We start from the raw sequence: 14,990 nt of genomic DNA on the forward strand, positions 1-14,990 counted from the left end.
ACAGCACCGGAAACCGGGAGGCAGGGCGAGAAATATACCATGAAGCGGGCCGGTGATGTTGTGTAACTGCACGTTTAGTAAGTAATCTCTGTCACCGTCTCCTCAGCTTAATGTGCCCACCTTCACCCAGACAGGGCCGACAGTGGCGGTCGGATAGGTCTCCGTGTGTTTGTGTAGCTGAGCTGAAGCTGTTGCTCTTCAGAGACGAGCAGCTGATTGTGTTTGGCTCATGTTAGCTTAGCGGGCTAGCCTAGCCACGTAAACAAAGGAGCCCTCTGACATAACTGTGTGACTGTCTTAAATCCGTGCCAGTGTTTGAACGAATTATTTCACCACCTCCCGTAGTGCAATCTTTGGTTATATCAGGTAACAGAAACATTTACTTCCTTGCTTCTGCGTTAGCTACTTAGCTTAAAGTCAGTTAACCGTAACGAAGCAGCAGGTCAGCGTTCATTAGCTAATTAATTCAGTTTACAATTAACACACATTAAGTCAGCATCATATCATCCATTGAAGGGGGGGCGGTGGTCTGACCGACCACGGTGTCGTTTACCTCTGGATGACCCTTTAACGGACCGCCTGCAGCAGCGCCGTGATGCCGGTAGACGGTTCAGAGGACCGGGCGCTCTCCTCTCTCTCCAGCCCGGCCAGCGCAGCCCTCACCCCGGGGGGGACGGAGGAGGATGGAGCCTGCTCTTTCCCCGGCAGCAGCCAGGGCTCTGAGGCTGCTGCAGCCTACCCTGCCAACGCCGGGCCCGGGGAGAGCAACAGCGGTGAGCTATGCCCCTAATTAGGACAGAGAAGAGATGAAATAACTAATCATGGTAGACGTGAAGTGAGATAATTTAATTTTCATCTGTGCGTACAGCCGCCAAGAGGTCTGGAGCCTTGTTGCAGATTGACCGGCAGCGTATCCAGGCAGCATCGGCCAGCTCGGGGGCAGATGAACTCCAGGGCCTCGGTGTGGCTGTATATGATCAGGACGTCCTGGAGCAAGGGGTCCTGCGGCAGGTGGACGAGGCAATCCAGGAGGCCAGTCAGGCAGCTGTTAAAGCTGAGGCTGAGAAGGAGTACCAGTCTGTGCTTGATGATGTCAGGTGAACACATATGCAAGTTTAACCATGATCTAGTTTCTAGTTTTTAATGAGAGCATATTTGATGTCCCATTAGAAGTGAATCTGTAAATTGTTAAGGTAAGCCTTCATTGACTATAAAGTTATCATTATGTAAGATTGGATGAATGAAACAAAGGATAAAAAAAAATGATTTCTCCACTATCTTCATAGAATTGTGACTTTGCTCTCAAAACCACATATCTTGAAGTAGCCAAATTTAACTGTTCTTCATTGGGGTGTGTTTCAGGTCTGTCACAACATCTCTGAAACATATCAACAAGATTATCGAGCAGCTGTCTCCTTATGCTGCTTCCAGCAAAGATATCAGTCGGAAGATTGAATCTGTCAAAAGACAAAAAGAAAACAAGGTAAAATGACTCACAAGATACTAGTAAAACAGAATTACACCATTTACAATTCTAATGGCAGAATAAGAAATTTTGTATTTACAATGGCATTAATGATGATGAGGAACCTTTTTAATTCAGGAGAAGCAGCTGAAAAAAGTCAGAGCCAAACAGAAGAGACTCCAGGCAATTCTGGGAGGAGAGGAGACCCTGAGAGTTGAAGCTGAGCTTTTGGCAGAGGAAGATGATGAGGAAGGTGAGATTTTTTTTTGTAGTTGTTTTTACTTATAATTTTTTTTGTATGTTGTCCAAAAACATTGCTCTACCAGCCAGTCATTACCGTTTGGGGTAATCAACATTGAGTCTTATGAGGAAAATTAAGTGCTGGTGTCCTGCCTGACAGGGTCATGTCCAGTAAGGCACAACATTTTGCAAAACAAAGCAGAGACGGAAACAATGCAGAGCATTAATACCACTTGCAGTTGTGGTGGCCAAGAAGGTTATTCTGTTGCATTCCCTGACAAAGAGGATTGTAAGCAAATACTCTGAGTGGGTGGTAAAAAAAATACAATCCACAGTGCAGTGATAGCTGTTTGGAAAATCAAAGTGACCATATATGTTTTATCTTTAGTGGATTTCAATACAAAGACTTCCACCAAAGGATGTGTCAAAGGTTGTTGAAAGACATGCACAATAATCAGAGAAGGTTTCACATTAAACAGTCTAGTGGTTTCCTTGTGGCAGCAGAGTTACTTTCAGGGTTGAAATGTTCTGTAGATTATTTGCTACAATACAGCACTGTTTACCTTTGAGGTTTTTTGCTCTAGTTTGACAGTATCAAGTGAAATTCAATACATCTGTTGTGGAAACACAACAGAACTGACGGAAGCAGCTTTCATATTTTTAAATTTAGCTGCTATATTGGCATTTTGTACTAATTGTCTGACTTTGATTTGTGATACTTAGCCAGTCATGCTTGACATGCCCATTTTGCAATGTTTTGGCAGAGCTGAACTAAAAAGAAACCACCTCCAGGTCCACCACATTGTCATAGCTGTTAGGGCCACATATTTGAAGGTTTCAACCTACAAAGAGTAGTGTTACAGCTGTCTTTTGCTAAAGACCATGTCAGTAATTTTTCATGTATACTCTACCAGAAGCTGGCCCATCCACACTGGGCAGTATGCTTATGCCAGCTCAGGAGACCGAATGGGAAGAGCTCATCCGCAAAGGTCACATGACTCCTTTTGGAACCAGAATCCCTCACAAAGAGGTAAAGGAGCCTCGTAAAGTGATGCTTGCAGAGAACTCCGCGTTTGATCAATACTTGGCAGATCAGGCCAAGTTGGCTACTGAGAGGAAGAAAGCCCCTCCTCTAAAGAAGAAGTTGCGCTCTGGACTGAGCCCTAACAGAGAGGTCATGGGAAAAAACAGAATAGTTTCCTCTTCCAAGGATAAAAAGCTTCAAAAGCGCATGCGAAAGCTCCAGATTACCGCTCTGAAGGCCCATCCAAAGGCTCGTCCTAAGACTGAGCCAGAAGTCCCTAAATCACGGCGGAGGCATCACACCGAGGGAGAGGAGACAGAGAGTGAAGGGTCAGAGTACCTGCCCACAGATGAGGGCATAGATCCTGACCAAGAGGAAAGAGAAGCCATGGAGGAGGGCTTTGGAGAGGATGATGATGAGGAGTATGAGTTGAAACCATACAAGAGAAAAGCTGAAGGAAGAGGGAGGAAAAGAATAAAGAAAAGGGAGGAGAGTGAGGAGGAATACTGTCCAGAGAGTTCAGAAGAAGAAGAAGAGGAAGGTGGGAAGGGAAAAGAGAAAAGATGCAAAGATGATGGAGATGTGGAGTACTACAGACAGCGCATAAGGTATGAGCATTGTTGTTGCTGTTTTAAACTTATGTAATTATTCTATTTTAGTTCCCAAATTAACATGAAATATGCAACTCTAAATATTTTGACATTTATTTAGTTTCTAAAGAGCAGATTTGTTGTTGGAGTTATGGTCGGATGCAGGGATGCAAAAAGTTTTCATCTATATGTCTTCTTCTAAAGGGAATGCAAACATCCGGGCTTGTGAATTATGTGCTCAATAAACACCAGATTGAGCCTTTAACTTTGCATCACATTTGTAATAGCAGTGATGCAAATGTGCTATTGTTCTTCCCTTTAGTTAAGGAGAAAAGCAGTTGTTCTCTGCTGGCTCCATAGTGAAGAAGGAGAGTTAATCCCAGATGAGATTGGCAGCTGTTTCTTGACTAAGCAAATTCACTCCCTGCTCTTCTTCTCTGTCTGCTCTCACACTGGCCTAATTATCCTCCTGCACATGGTTTTATACACTCACTAACTCTAATGCTCAAATTAATGGAAGAGCAGCCCTAATGAGATTTCATATTTATAGCTGCCAAATAAATTGTGTTGGCATGTGTCCTTTTTCTACACTACAGTGATTGAATGTCAATTCAACGGCATAGACAAGGCATGGATGGTGAGGCTAGCTTATATGAGGAATGATATTATTAGAGCGGGGGATATTTGTAGTTGGGTGGGAAGCGGAGTGGGGGCTGAAAAGTGTAATTAACTGAACCAATGCTTAGTCTTGACTTAATTAGAGAGTGTGGTCTCCCAGGCCCAGCTAAAGGACCAGTTTCATGGCAGAGTGACAGGACCAGGCCCAAATGAAGATGGATTCTTATCCTCTGCACCTCACACCTTTCTGGGGAACTCGCACTACTAATTGTCTGTATCAATCTTCATTTGCTGCGCGACGACTGTGCCTCTAACTGCCCTCTCTCCTGCACTATTAAAACGGTTCTCCTTTACATTTCCCTTTTAGCTGTAGATGTTCCACCACTCAAGGGAAAAACCAAAATTCAAAACATTTGCTGTCCATACACCTATGTAGGCAACTCTTAAAATAAATCACTGAGTGCAGTAGGTGAGAATAGAACATCCGTCCATACATCCATTCGCTCCATCTTCTTATCCTGTGGAGGTTTGCTTCTAACTGGAGCTGAACAGGTCGCTAGTGTGTCAAAGGGCTTCTACCTATAGAAAAGGAAATCTAATGAAACAGAACTCCCTTAAGGTATCTTTTGAACTTTGATTATCAAAAACCTAAACCACTGCAGTGGTACTTGAGTGATGTGGCTATTTCACAATATTACAGTTTTGGGACTTTTTGTCTGAAGTAGGTGGTGTTGTTTTTTGTTTTGTTTTTTTTTTTTAATTCTAGCTCAGCAATTTGTTCTCTTTATTATTATTGAAAGTCCCCCACAACAGTAAGATAGATAAATTCTTTTTACAATTTAGTGAATTAACACTATCCATTGTCTTACTAGGAGATGGAAGCGACAGCGTCTTAGAGAAAGAGAAGAGAAGAGAGAAAGAGGTGAGGAGCAGACGGATGACAGTGATGCAGAGTTTGATGAAGGTTTCAAAGTGCCTGGATTCCTCTGGAAGAAACTTTACAAGTAAGTTGGAAGTCACAAATTTATAGTTCTTTCAAACATAGTCATATAGAAATGTTCTGAAATTGATAAGTGAAAGTGAAAAAGAAAATAAGTGAATATAGCTATAAATATTACTTGCGTACTTATTCTTGTATATTAGTCTGTATCACATTTTGTTCTTACAGGCACTTATACTAAAGTAACACTGATTAGGTAAAGGTTGTTTGATCAGGATGAAACTGGTATGAAAGGTGGCATCACCTGTTGTTTAGCTTAGTTGATAAATATTTGATTGCCTTGCCAGAAATAAGATTTTTTTATTTTTTTTTTTGGTAATGACCTGCCTGACCACATCATCCTCAAAGCACCTTTGATTCATTCCACTGTGTGTGCTTGTTTCTCCTGCACCATATTAACAATTATAATTGTGATGTTAACTTGTGTCTGATATTTAGTTTGGGCTCACAAGTATAGGATCATCTGAAAACTGCTGCATCTGGCAGATTTTAGGAGGTCTATAAATAAAAATGTGTCTGGGTCGATTATCTGACCAGCATGCAATTTATTATTTTTTTTTCTCTCTCTACATAGTCGCTGTTGCCCGTGTTTGGAGTTTTTACTTACGTGTGTATCACATTGTCAGGTACCAGCAGACAGGTGTAAGGTGGATGTGGGAACTTCACTGTCAGCAGGCAGGTGGCATCCTGGGAGATGAGATGGGATTGGGTAAAACTATCCAGGTCATCAGCTTTTTAGCTGGACTGAGCTACAGCAAAGTGAGGACCAGAGGATCTAACTACAGGTACACATTCACACACAAACAAACTGTGGCCAGAGACTGTGTGTCTGTATGGTATGAATATTTGATCAGGGGGATTTCTGCTTGAGAGTGTTCATCTGAATTATTAAACATGTTTCAATTATCAGACTCTTCACTTTCTTACTGCAGACATCAGAGAAAATACTGACTGTGTGTGTGTGTGTGTGTGTGTGTGTGTGTGTGTGTGTGTGTGTGTGTGTGTGTGTGTGTGTGTGTGTGTGTGTGTGTGTGTGTGTGTGTGTGTGTGTGTGTGTGTGTGTGTGTGTGTGTGTGTGTGTGTGTGTGTAAGTGAGAGAGGGTATAAGTGTACTTGAGTAGAGTCAGTGTCTTCATGAACACTTAAAGTGAATTTTGGACCATGAAGTGGGTGTAGAGCAACAAATCAACTATGGAAAACATGAGGCAGTAATCTGGTTTTACTGCACAACGACACTCATGCACTTAGGAGGTGGAGCTTCCCTGATGGTCAATACTCTGTCTGCTCTAGACGCCCACAAATTGATTGCTTGCAAACTCAATTATGGCCCAGTATCAATAGCTTCCACCAGGCAGTTTTATACTAGCCCATTAGTGTCTCTTTCTCTGTGTGCGTGTGTTTTTGACAAAGCTCTTGTAAATCTTCACAGAGCAGCCAAGCATGTGGTCGCGCAGCTTCCTTCTACAACTTCCTCTATTTTTCAGAATGCTTCAGATAATTTGCATGCAAATTAAGGAAATGTTCATACTTTTCTTCAATGGGTTTTTACACTGACTTTAATTTGATTGAGTTGAGTGGATGTTATATGATCTCTGCCTTACTCATTTTAATCGCAGGTCTGGATTTAAATATATGTATCTACCATGTGTGTTTTCTATTAGGTATGCTGGTCTGGGTCCAACAGTTATTGTATGCCCAGCAACTGTCATGCACCAGTGGGTGAAGGAGTTTCACACCTGGTGGCCTGCTTTCAGAGTGGCTGTTCTACATGAAACTGGCTCCTTCACCAGCAACAAGGTAGATGCATGTTGATGGGTTTGGGATTTTCAAACTCCAAACTTGACTACAAAGTTTTTCTTCTGGGTCTTTTTTTCCTCTGGAGGGCACTAGAGGGCTGTTTATGAAGACCTCTAAACCTTTTCTCTTCCTCTCGATGTTCTCTAAAAGACATGATGGATGCCCTCCTCTGACACTCTTTCAAGTGCAGGATACTGGAAATAGATAGAAAAAAGCTGACTGAAACTTGTTTATGTATATATAATCTGTTGTTATTGTTTTGAGGGTTTTTTTTTTTTTTTTTGTTGTTGTTGTTATACAGGAACGGCTCATTCCAGAGATAGCATCATGTCATGGTATCCTGATAACTTCATATTCAGCAGTGAGGACCATGCAGGACACTTTGCAGCGATATGATTGGCACTACATTATACTAGATGAGGGCCATAAGATCAGAAATCCAAATGCTGGAGTGACCACTGCCTGCAAACAGGTATTCACATACATTCATTGCTGCTCCACATTCAACACAGCATCTGTTGGGCCCGGCAGTAGTAATGACTTTAGCCGAAGCATAAATGTAAGCTGTGCAGACTTTAGAGCTATACCTGCTTTGAAAATTATAGTAATAATCTGGCTTCTTCCACCACCACAGTTCTGCATTGTATTGTTCATTAATCTAGTTTAAACATACACAGTTCTTAGTTGTTTTTCTGCCTCCGGGAGAAGTTTTACTGGCATTATTTTTATACAGCAACATATATGTATATCATATTTTGGGCAAATGTAAGTAACACTGTCTCTTCCCACTGTGTAGTTTCACACTCCCCACAGGTTCATCCTGTCAGGCTCTCCCATGCAGAATAATTTGAAGGAGCTGTGGTCTCTGTTTGATTTTGTCTTCCCCGGCAAACTGGGGACATTACCTGTGTTCATGGAGCAGTTTTCTGTGCCCATCACCATGGGGGGATACAGCAATGCCTCACCTGTACAGGTAACACAGAGACATGTACAGAGAGTTCTGATTCCTTATAAGTATCCATTACTTATGAGTAGTTCTACTCATTTGTGAACTATGATGGGTTGGGGGACAATAAGAAATATTACATCGTTTGAGACTTAGAACATATTTTAAGAGGATAAACCCAAAGGAGAGACTGGCGAAAAAGAGCAGAAGAGCTTATTTCCATTTTGGTCCAAGGAGAATAGGAAGTGGAGATAAGCGAAGCATATCACACAAACAAGAATAAATCATCAATTCATACCCAAACCCTTTAAATTAGTCTTTACTGCAGCATAAGGAGGGTGCAATGATGGGCTGAAGTGTCACATGACAAAACTAGTACTACTCATGCGCACAAGCACAATTTTGAAGAGCTTGATGGAAGCAGGTTAGAAGGAGCAATCGAGGAACAACAGAGCCATTAAGTGTAGTGCAGGATAATGTAGGTGCATGCAAAGGAACTTCAGTGCATCCCCAGTGTAAGAGAGAGAGAGAGAGAGAGGGGCGCGGAGAGGCTAAAGTGGAGAGCCAGTGAGCTAAATTGTAGCCCTTTGTCATTAGTGTTCAATCGTTAATAACCCACTGACTGTATGGATTTAATTATTTAAGCCAGCTATTGATGCTTCTTCCGCTGTCGATAATAAAAACCTTTACTAATTATTAATGTTATTAAATGGTCAGAGAGGGCTAAGCTCTGCTGCTTTATCCTCTTCTCGAAATTCTCAGAGCAACAAGCAGGCCCACCGCTGATGTTCTTTTGTATGTACAAGGCAACGTATGTAAAAATGTGTCTTTAGGGGGTGGGGCTGGGTTAGCATGTGGATTTGAGACCAAATGCTGAAGCATGCATTTGCACCCCCATGTGAATCCACTCAGCAGCTTGTGCAGGGATACCTGGGTCATCTGCTGGCCTCCACGGTTTCTTATTTACTCTAACCTACATTGAGCGCTACATCCCACCAAGTTATTGTCCCTTCCAGCCTCGCTGAGGGTGTCTTTGATCCCTCTGTGGACCCCCACTGAGTTCATGTTAAAAAGCCTAACTAGCCTTTAGCACTGACTCAGGATAAGGTGTAGCAGGCTATTTGCAGTGGGGCTCCTTGCAAGGGGTGGGGCTGGGTGTTTCTAAAGCTCCCTCTCTGTTTCCAATGGAGCTGGCCAGTTGTAGTGATGAAAGAGGAGGGCTCTGTCCCTTGAGACCAACAGCACTCTGATCAATGTTTAATGGCTTGTAGTGCTGAGAGGGACAGCAACATGACGGAGGTGATGATAAGAGGAAGAAGAGGGGCTAAATGACAATCATGCCTCAGGAAACGCACTCAGAGGTTCCAGTGTTTGATTGGTTCACACACTGAACTGAATGCTGGTTCTGTTTTAAAGGCAGTTTGTTTGTGGTAAAACGTTAAACTGCTGTTGATTTTCCAGGTCCAGACAGCGTTTAAGTGTGCATGTGTGCTGAGGGACACCATAAATCCTTACCTGCTCAGAAGAATGAAGGCAGACGTCAAGGCCAACCTCTCTTTACCTGATAAAAACGAACAGGTATTCATCATACTCAGACACTTGACCCTTTTCTGTGTAAATATTGACATGCCTCTCATGCTCAGGATCCCCTAACTGGGGAGGTGTTTTTCTGATTGGATGTGACTGCATGTGTCACGTCTAAAGAGTATTTGATGAATGTGCACAGCCCTTGTCAGGTGAAGCCAGCTAATAAAGTCCTAGTAAAGTTAAAAGGAGCAGGTATTCATTAAGGTGGCTGGCCTCTGGTCTATCCTCGCGGTTGACGCTGGTTGAATCTTCGGTCCACTTCGGTTCATTAAGTCAGTCCCTGAGGACAGCAGTGGCTCCTAAAAATGCATAGCCTCCTCATTTCTCTCTTGGCACACAGCACTTCATCAAGGGGCTTTAAAACAGATGTTCACTCCTTATTACACAGTTTCATGCTTCCTGTGTTGTGTGCAGGTTCTCTTTTGCAGATTAACAGAGGACCAGCGGCAGGTGTATCAGAAATTCTTAGATTCCAAAGAGGTCTACCAGATACTAAATGGAGACATGCATGTAAGTTTCACTTTCCTCAGTTAAAGCTGGTTCGCCATCTTTCATCCTCATGCTTTGCCCATTTGGGATCTTTGGCTCTACATTACAAAAACAAGGGGCGCAAAAGACTTCTAGGAATAAGAATCTCTATTCATTTTTCACCTATTAACTGATTAATTCAAGTTCACTCCTTTCACTCCCAAGCACACTTTCAGATCAGCAGTGGCATGCAATTGTTTTTCATGACATAAGTTTTGTTAACCTCTGAATAGCTTGAGTTCAGTATCCTTTAAGATGCTCTCTCTAAGGAGGTTATGCAGCTGCTCTTCTCACATTAGCTAGACCCTGGAGAGAGAGATTTGATAATTTATCACCACTGACCAAATGGATGCAGTTGGAGAGCCAGAGGTGACGACAGCAGATTGCACACACAAACTCCTATAGACATATTCAGTGGTCACTCTCAGTCCATTAACCACCATTACTAATGCAGTGACTATTGGGCCTTCATCAAGAAACACTGCCTTTATTGTCATAAATAAATTATGGAACTCTTTCCTGTAGACTGAAGTAAATGTGTTTATTAGTTTAAAGGTGCAATGCAGTAAAATGCAGTGAAATCTGTCAATGCTTCGTATCCTTACTGTCGCTTGAAAGAAATAATCTGTTTACGTGTTTGTTCTTGTTCTTTTGGTTTTGCTCTTTAGGTATTCTCAGGTTTGATAGCGCTACGTAAAATCTGTAACCATCCTGACCTTTTCTCCGGTGGCCCCCGGATGCTGAGAGGAATCCCAGAGGACCAGCTAACTGAGGAGGAACATTTTGGCTTTTGGAAACGCTCAGGCAAGCTGATCGTGGTGGAGTCACTGCTGCGCCTCTGGTTCAAACAGGGCCACAGAGTCCTGCTCTTCACTCAGTCTAGACAGGTCAGAAGTATGTTACTCTCATTCACTTTGCTGAAATGGCAGTTAATACACATAATAAATGATTATATATGATACCTTTTAGAATTGTATTAATGCGCTCAGATGGATTTTTGCACAGGCAAGATGTGTTGTTTCTTCCCCTGCTTTAAATAAATAACTTAAACCGTAGTATCACTCAATTTAAATGTTTTGCTCCTGACTACCTACAGCCATGTGTCTGTAAAACTGCTTGTGTGTGTGAGAGTGAGCGAGGCCCCAGCTGTTGCAGTCAATACCAATGAGATTATACCTTCGAGGGAACCTGAGACCCTCCCTGTCGGTATCTCTGTCCATGTAATATTAATCTGCTCTAATCCTTTTAGAGATCATCCAAACCTCAGCCCCTCTCTCTCTCTCTCTGCTTCTCTCCCTGTCTTCCTCTGCTGACTGACTTTGCAAATCTTTGTCCCCTTCCTTTCCAGATGCTGGACATCTTGGAGGTGTTTGTGACGGAGAATAACTACTCTTACCTGAAGATGGATGGCACAACCACAATAGCCTCCCGACAACCGCTCATCACTCGCTACAACGAGGTAAGGATTAGTCATCCCTAATGGCTCTGAGTGTTTCCCCTGAAAATCCCATCCTGAGGGACAAAAATGCTCCACTGAAGCCGTTCTCACCCTGAGGTACTAACACTAATTGATGCCAATCTGTTGTTCAAAAAGAAATGTCCTTATTGTTTTCTGTTGACATCTAGACATAGAGGCATTGTAACAGTAAATGTAAATTTGCAGATTTTAAAATTGTTACTAATATACAGAGAAATGCATGACTTATCTCTGTGGAATTTAGAATTTGATGTATTATAATCTAATGCAAAAATTTCAAATAGGTATTTAAGTTTCTTTATATAGAGTGAATAAAGTTAGCAAAAGCCACATTTGTATAAGCTACGTATTTAATTCTCCTGAAATTGAATTAGATACATCAGAAAAATCTTGTATTGCATAATAAGTTAATTTACTAATGAAAGCGTTAACATGCGAATACTGCAAAGTGGTTTTCAAAAAGAGTATAAATCGATGTACATGATGTTTATTAATTACTGACATTTTTTGCCTTGCATTTCTTTTTAACAGGACAAATCCATTTTTATCTTCCTGTTGACCACTAAAGTCGGAGGCCTGGGAGTCAATCTGACTGGAGCCAACAGAGTCATCATCTATGATCCGGACTGGAACCCCAGTACTGATACACAGGTTAGTCAGACATAAACACACATTCATTCAAATACAACATTTACAAAGTCCATTATTTCTCAATAATTTAAGAAAAGTTATTTATAAAAATTAAATCAAGTTTTTTCTGTCTGGATTTTGTTTTAACAGGCTTTGCCCCTTGCACAATAAATATTGTAATATTTGATACTTTAATCCTTGATTTTAATGAGCTGTGATGCTATTAGGCAAGAGAACGAGCATGGAGGATCGGTCAGACACAGCAAGTGACGGTCTACAGACTGCTGACTGCAGGCACCATTGAGGAGAAAATCTACCACAGGTCAGGCAGCAGCGTAGACACATCATTTATGTTGCACATGATGTTTAATTACAGAACGTACTAGGAAAAAAAGATTAAAAAAACATTATGTGCTTGGTTTTATGTTTTACTTACCCATCCTACAATTTTAGTTGTATTTCCATTGACTTTGTGCATTCACAAATATTGGTAATGACATGACTAATTGCTTACATCAGTGCCATATTACTATTTGCACCATCTCAGTTCTCAGTAATTGAAAAGCTTTCCTGCATTATTAAATGGCCAATCTAGGACTTATAAACAGTTGCTCTGTTTGGTTTGTGTCTGTAAAGTGCTTTCAAACAGCAAGTTTGAAGAACTGCAGGGATTCTATTTTGATACCTACAGTAGGGCAGTTAACTAATTTTCTCATCCATCAGCCAAACTACTCTATGGTGACAGGGGATCGGGGTTGCCTGCTGAGATAAAATGGTAAATTATACACAAGTATCTAATTCTTTATTTTTATCTGTTCTGTATCTGTAATTCAGGCAAATCTTCAAACAATTTCTGACCAATCGTGTACTGAAGGATCCCAAACAAAGACGGTTCTTCAAGTCTAATGACATTTATGAGCTCTTCACCCTGTCTGACCCCGATGGGGCTCAGGGAACAGAGACAAGTGCAATTTTTGCAGGTTTGTAGGTTTTGCTTTTATTGTTCATACGATAGAAGCATTAAAAGTTCCCTTATTGTGCCTCACGTTTTTGAGCACGTAACAGTTACAAAAAATTCTGACCTCAGCATATCAAGTCCAGCACATAGTCCTGTTGTGCATGCTATTTCCTCTCCCTCCCTAATTTTTCTGCCTCTTTCTCACTCTGGCTGTTGACATAAATGCCCAAAAATAATAATGAAAAATATGTGAATTAAGTGAATTTAAAGAATTTGTCTGAAAAGTTTTGTTTTTGCTGTCAAACAGGCACAGGCTCTGATGTTAAGGTTCCAAAGAAGCCTGAGACACCATCACAGATGATAAAATATGGCAGCTACACGCATAAACACTCCTCTGCAAATCAAAACAAAACTGGTGCTGACAGCAAACACCTAACAAACATTCCTGCATCAAGTGATGGCAACACTTCTTTGCACACTAACAACTCTCTTTGTATACCAAGTGTCCCAACAAATAGTCAAAACGGTATGGAAGTCGAGCCAAATATTTCGCCAAATATGCAGCTTACAGGGAAAAATAACAGACCGTTGGTCAAAAACTCTAACTCGCACAGCCCTCACCCAAACAGAGACAAAAAGTCAGTCCTGACTAGTCCCCAGAAACACAGCGAAAAAAGGAAGCACTGCGAACCAGGTGACTCAAATAAACACAAACATAAGAAACGGAAACACTCCAAAGACGCTTGTTTTGAAGGCCACCGCATCTCTCATTTGGTGAAGAAAAGGACCTATAAGAAAGAGGAGAACGAAGATAACCAGACGAATGACCAGAAGAAATTGGATGATTATGTCTTGGCGAAGCTCTTCAAGAAATCTGGTAGGCTTCTTTTGCAACAACCACATAAGATTTGGCTTATTTAGTAAATCTCGCGAAACAGCATTTGTGTTTGTGTTTTTCCTCAATCATCTTCTCTGGTTTTACTCAGGTATCCACAGCGTAATGCAACATGACTCCATTATGGAGTCCTCCAACCCTGACTACGTTCTTGTGGAGGCAGAAGCCAACAGGGTGGCTAAAGATGCCCTGAAAGCCCTTAAGGTTTCTCGACAGCAGTGCAGAATGGCTTATAATAGACCCCCTCCTCCACCTGCGAGGTACGGAGTCCCAGACTCACAAACTACATTAATCTCACCTCAAAGAAACATATTTCAGTTACTACTCGTCTGCTCTTTCAGGAAACGGTTTGGGCAAAAGAAAAATTCTCTTCTGGTTACACCTTCAGTTGAGTCTGTTCCTAGCCAGAACAAATGCAAGGTGACGGCAGTGTTATGAAAACACAAAATATATTTTAGATAGTTTTTTTTAATGAACGATTCCACGTTCTGTAAATAATACCTTTTTTCTTTTCGCTCTTCAGGATGCTGCTATTATAAAGAAGGTAGTATCTAAGAAACCTGGTGCGGGAGCTCATTTCAGTGGTGGGGTGGCAGAAAGTGACTCAAACACCGCCCCACTCTCCTCCTCCTCCCTCTTGGAAAAGATGAGAGCCCGCAATCACCTCAGTGTGCCCTCCAGTCAAAGAGACGACACAGAGGAAGATGACGGTGGCACTGGAGCGCCGGGAAGGAGCTCCACCCCAGCTCCGCCCACTGAGCATGATGAGCTTTTAGTGGATCTGCGCAACTTCGTAGCCTTTCAGGCAAACGTGGATGGACAGGCCACCACGCAGGAAGTGCTAGAGTATTTCAAACCAAGACTCACCCAGGAGCAGGCACCAGTTTTCAGGGAGCTGCTCAGGAGCATCTGTGACTTCCATAGGACCTCTGGTCAGGAGGGGATCTGGAGACTGAAGGAGCACTTCCGCTGAACAAAACACACATGGAACCGTGATACTTATTTGGTACTTTCTTGTAGAATCCAAGCTACAGTAACTTCTTGTTAATTTGTGTCAAATTGTGATGTTTATCAAAATGCAAAAAAACAGTTGCACTGTATGGGGGGAAAAAAAAAAAACCTCATGTTTTTACAGTTTGCAGTGGAAGGACCATATAGTGTAAAAGCGATTTTTACAGGAGCAATCACTGTTAACTGGATATCTTATAAACTCATGTGATTTTCAGTTAAAGTCT

The 14,990-nt window shown here is 41.8% G+C and overlaps 1 protein-coding gene across 3 annotated transcripts; it reads left to right on the forward strand.

Moving 5' to 3' along the window:
• The first annotated feature begins 7 nt into the window (after window positions 1-7).
• ercc6 (excision repair cross-complementation group 6) lies at window positions 8-14,897 on the forward strand. Of its 3 annotated transcripts, none has more exons than XM_029520296.1 (22): window positions 8-77; window positions 517-773; window positions 869-1,097; window positions 1,363-1,483; window positions 1,604-1,718; window positions 2,620-3,337; window positions 4,810-4,941; window positions 5,564-5,722; window positions 6,599-6,734; window positions 7,036-7,206; window positions 7,531-7,707; window positions 9,142-9,258; window positions 9,682-9,777; window positions 10,464-10,682; window positions 11,144-11,254; window positions 11,804-11,923; window positions 12,130-12,224; window positions 12,737-12,882; window positions 13,168-13,737; window positions 13,847-14,015; window positions 14,097-14,175; window positions 14,279-14,897. In XM_029520296.1, the coding sequence occupies exons 2-22, from the start codon at window positions 596-598 to the stop codon at window positions 14,726-14,728; spliced, it is 4,308 nt and encodes a 1,435-aa protein (XP_029376156.1). In that variant the 5' UTR covers window positions 8-77; window positions 517-595; the 3' UTR covers window positions 14,729-14,897. The 3 variants fall into 3 exon arrangements, with proteins under 3 accessions (XP_029376156.1, XP_029376158.1, XP_029376157.1); XM_029520298.1 differs by having other exon boundaries at window positions 2,623-3,337; XM_029520297.1 differs by lacking the exon at window positions 8-77 and adding an exon at window positions 126-366.
• The last annotated feature ends 93 nt before the right edge of the window (window positions 14,898-14,990 follow it).

The sequence above is a fragment of the Echeneis naucrates genome, chromosome 15 (genome assembly GCF_900963305.1).
Source record: "Echeneis naucrates chromosome 15, fEcheNa1.1, whole genome shotgun sequence".
Lineage (NCBI taxonomy): Eukaryota > Metazoa > Chordata > Actinopteri > Carangiformes > Echeneidae > Echeneis > Echeneis naucrates.